This window comes from Brassica napus, chromosome C2 (genome assembly GCF_020379485.1).
Source record: "Brassica napus cultivar Da-Ae chromosome C2, Da-Ae, whole genome shotgun sequence".
Lineage (NCBI taxonomy): Eukaryota > Viridiplantae > Streptophyta > Magnoliopsida > Brassicales > Brassicaceae > Brassica > Brassica napus.
Window position 1 is genome coordinate 40,482,618 of NC_063445.1, and position 4,514 is coordinate 40,487,131.

Consider the following 4,514-nt stretch of genomic DNA (forward strand, 5'->3'; position numbering starts at 1 on the left):
CTCGGTTGCCCATTCAGAGTAGTTGTCTCCTTTGAGAATAACCGGCGTGATTAACGTGTCTGGGTTGTCTGAGTGGTGAAGAGTATAAGGGTTTGATAAACCACCCATAGTAGTGGAGATCGTAGAAGTTGTTGATGGAGAAGTAGCTGATGACGTAGAAAAAGTAGTAGCCATGTTCGTTTCTTAACGAGCACGGCGTAGGAGAAAAGTTTATGCGGAAGCATAAAATTTAGTATTTAGGTCAAAAGATCGTTTTCTGCTCTGATACCATAAAATAATATGAAAGTCTGTGTGTATTGATGTTCATAGCAACGTATATATACAACGTAATGTTTCCTAATACTACGAGATATCAATAATCACAATATGAAAGTTTAACATTATCTCTAAGTATAGTCCTTATCTCCATAAAAACTATTGTATATTCTAATTAACTATATAGAGATTTTGATAAAGTATCCAGTATTTTGATTTTAACGAAGAAATGAAGTTCAAATTTATTATAAAAACATCTACATATTTATTAATCAAAGTAATCTTGAATGTATTTTGAAGTGAATAAAAGACATAATATATGAAGTCTATATAATACTAAATGCACAAGTGCATAATAGATCGATAAGACTGAATTGTTTCACAATAAACCAGGTGTTACTGATATTTTCTTCACGTTTTCTTTTCTCACACGTCTATAACCGAACTTGGAAAACGATGAAATAAAAGGGCCGTATAGAAAATGTGGTCAGAAATTCATCCGACCACTTCTACAGATTTTGCAAGACATCTAAAAGGATAATTGTGTTACTCTGATATGTAATTTCCTCAAGTTTTGTTATGATTGGTGGGCCTGTTGAGCATAACTTTGTATAAATCAGTTTGATCTGGTTAAATTTAAGTGTTCAAAAAAAAAAATTTGGTTAAAATTTGAAATACTCGAAAAAGCAAACTAACCCACTGCAAGACTAAATCAATAAATTCATATTGGAAAATTGCTGAACGTTTCAAAACCTGAAACCGAGCGTGAACCAAAAACTGAAGCTGTCGATTCAGTTTGGCATGTTCAGGGTTCAGACCCAAAAGGCTTTAAATAAACTAATTGTAAGTTGTTCTTTTGGTTTGGGCAAATTGCTGTTTTACAAAATGCAAGTGAACTTACTTAAACGAGACAAATGCTTGAAGCGATAAGTTACTACAACGTAGTAAGCACAGACCACAATCTTTGCTCGCTCCTCGAAGAAGTAAAACAAAGAAGTTTCACATTGTCACAAGAAAAAAATAAATAATAATACGAAACTAATATTGCATTGTCCTTTTTTCACCCATACAACACGAGAAGAGAGTGTATATCTTCTCACTCTTTTCCAAAATCAGCATTATAGTGTGAACTCGACTCGAGTTTCTTGGCCTCACTCAGCTTTCTCACCGCCTGCAAAAATTACTTGGTTTCGAAATCACAAACTAAAAGATATTACATACATGATTTAACCATATCTCAAATATACCTTCATGAAATCTTCTTGGATCACATAATCTCGCTCTGCTCGGATTGCAAACATTCCAGCTTCCGTGCATATGTTACGCAAATCAGCACCGTTGAATCCCTTTTTGGGACAGGAGAAGCGTTTAGTGAGAACCTCATGTAGAGTAGCTAAAGCAACACACTCACATTTAGTAAGAAAATTAAAACTAACCTCCGCAAGTTTGACGATAGCCTCGTATTCTATTTCACCATGTTTGGCGATACCAGCTGCATGGATCTTGAGTATATCCATTCTTGATTGCTCATTTGGCAAAGGGATCTCAATCTTTCTATCTAATCTACCAGGACGGAGAAGCGCCGGATCAAGCACATCGGGCCTGTTCGTTGCCATTATCATTTTCACCTAATACATTTACACAAACCAAGTTAAAGAACATTCATTCACACTCGCAGACACTTTATAGCATTGATTATGGCTTTTAGTGTATAAGCAATGGTGCGAAACAGAAGTTATAAGAGACAAGATCCAATCAAGATATCCAACAGATTTGAAGACAGCCAAATGGCCAATATATATATATATATATATATATATATATATATATATATATAACTTAACAAACACGATCTTATGCACATATATGTGGCTTCAGAAATAGAGAGAGGAGTACCTTTCCGAGGTTGTCAAACCCATCAAGCTGATTGAGCAACTCCATAAGTGTTCTTTGAATTTCACGGTCAGCACTAGTTCCCTCGCTAAAACGACGCCCACCAATAGCATCGATTTCATCCATGAAAATGATACAAGGCTAGCCAGAGGAAAAAGCATATAATAAAGTCAGGAACGTGATACGAAGCTTATAGAACAGAAACATACACAGCCATTAAGGAGGCAAGACTTACCTGGTGTTCACGGGCATAGTTAAACATCTCCCGAATCAGCCTAGCACTTTCTCCAATGTATTTGTCTATGATTGCACTCGATACAACCTAACGAGAAGAAACAATTTTGATTAAGCCTCAGGATATGCCATACCTTTGAAAAAAAAAACTAAATCAGCAGAGTAGAAAATCAAACCTTCAAGAAGTTAGCATCGATGTTGCTGGCAATAGCCCTAGCTAGTAGGGTTTTCCCGGTACCCGGAGGTCCATACAGAAGAACACCCTGCATTTTTATATTTTAATTAGCTAAAATGTCAAAGAAGGAAAAGATCATGGAAGAGTGAGTAATACCTTTGGTGGTTTGATCCCAACTCGGAGGAAAAGTTCAGGGTTCATGAGAGGAAGCTCAATAGATTCCCTGAGTTCTCTGATCTGATCACCTAACCCTCCCACAGCGGAGTAGCTAATGTTGCCAGGGTCTTCGTGCAGCATGTTATACACAACGGGATCGACCTACAATCGAAAACGAAAAACAACATTAGTAAGAGTAGTCATATCAAAAAACGAAAAACTACAAACCCAACACATGTCAAAAAAAAAAAAAAAACAAAAGGAAGTTACTTCTCTGGGAAGGGCTCTCATAATAGTAAGAGTAGTCATATCAAGAACCACTCGAGTTCCAGAGGTAAGCTTCTCCTTATCCACTTTGCTACGGCATCCCACCACATACCTAGGACCGCTGCTCGCTTTCACAATCACTAAGAGAACAAGATTTTTAACCATCAGACACCAGAGCAAAAGATTCAGTGAGCCAAAAAAAAGAAAGAAAGGTTACATCTTTCATTATCGAGAGGTCGAAGGACTTCTCCGATGATCTGGCCAACACTCTGAAGAGACTTGAGATCGTCCTCAGTTTTGTTGAATTCCTTTTTTGATCCTCTCAAGTTCTCCCTGGCTGCACATAGCCAAACGAACTCGAGTCATCGGTTGGTTCAACAACAGTCACTAAGAAATATCAAAAGCCTTCAGATCTACACCAATCGAGATAACACACCTTTCACTACGCTAATGTAATTGAGAGAATCACGACAAAAGAAGAATCCCCAATCAAACCCTTTTCGAGTAAAGTACAGATTCGAAAGATGAAAATCACCTGTTCGAACACGGGATTCGAGCTCCTTATGTTGGAGGAGCTTTTTCCGATAATCCGCAACCGCTGCGGTACGGCGTCTAACGGCTTCTTCCTCGTCGCTCATCCTCTCTGAGTGCTCCTTCTTCTTCTTCTTCTTCTGCAGCGGACAGATCTCACACGAAGGAAACTTTGTTCTATCTAACTTTTCTTGAGCAGGGTTTGGTTTATAGTCGAATGCTAAATACGGATTGCTCTTCTTCTCTACGACCCGGCCAATGAAACGCCCTCGTTTTATCCTTCTAGCCTTTTACTTTTACGTTTACTTTTTTTTTTAACTCTAAATTTTTAGTTAATTATTAGATTAACTTCTTATCATCGATACAATTCAGTTTAAGTGGATGAAGACAAAAACCCATGCTAACTACAAAAATATTACAAAACTGCCATTCACAATTTTTTTGTTGACTAGATTTTTCGTTATAAATCCAAATAAACATGACACAATCACACAACTGATATGACTATAAAGAAAAAGCTTAACAGATTTACATAAGATTTTAAATAAAACCAAAGCACAAAATGAGATAGCAACTGAATAGTCTTCACCCACAGCCATGTTCGTTTTATCAACCTTGCGACAAGGGGCCGCGGCTCTAAATTATCTCTACGGTTTGGCGAGCAAATCACAGCCCAGACAAAACGGATTTGCTTATTCCGACGCCGCGGCAAATCACAACCAGTAAAGAAAACGCTGAAAATATCAACGACATCGGAAACTCCAATTTCTTGCCTCAGATTATCAGCTTGCGACTAACGGCGTTTTTAAAACTCAGTATTTTCTTATTTACAGAGTAATTATTGGCCGCTTCCGCCAGTGGCGGTGTCTTTAAAATGACCAGGGCTCACATGTTAAACTTCATCATCATCACGAGACACATGTAATACACATATTCTTCATGCATAAGAAGAAGTTTTTAGCCACTAAGCAAGTTGCTCCTCTATGAAGTCTTTATATGATCT

General features: G+C 37.5%; 1 protein-coding gene across 1 annotated transcript; it reads right to left on the reverse strand.

Annotated features, from left to right (window-relative positions):
- Positions 1-1,088: 1,088 nt before the first annotated feature.
- Positions 1,089-3,774, reverse strand: LOC106369687 (26S proteasome regulatory subunit 10B homolog A). Its single transcript, XM_048747554.1, has 10 exons — positions 3,516-3,774; positions 3,198-3,317; positions 2,984-3,120; positions 2,714-2,875; positions 2,559-2,645; positions 2,384-2,470; positions 2,152-2,289; positions 1,692-1,883; positions 1,503-1,601; positions 1,089-1,426 (listed from the first exon to the last, which is right to left on the reverse strand). Exons 1-10 carry the CDS (start codon positions 3,616-3,618, stop codon positions 1,352-1,354), a joined length of 1,200 nt encoding a protein of 399 aa, XP_048603511.1. The 5' UTR covers positions 3,619-3,774; the 3' UTR covers positions 1,089-1,351.
- Between the last annotated feature and the right edge of the window lie 740 nt (positions 3,775-4,514).

Coding starts and splice junctions, on each gene's coding strand:
- LOC106369687 (XM_048747554.1), bottom strand. CDS start 3,618: ATGAGCGACGAGGAAGAAGCCGTTAGACGCCGTACCGCAGCGGTTGCG. Junction 2,290..2,383: donor ACTATGCCCGTGAACACCAG/GTAAGTCTTGCC, acceptor TCCTCTGGCTAG/CCTTGTATCATTTTCATGGA. Junction 1,427..1,502: donor TCCAAGAAGATTTCATGAAG/GTATATTTGAGA, acceptor TAATTTTTGCAG/GCGGTGAGAAAGCTGAGTGA.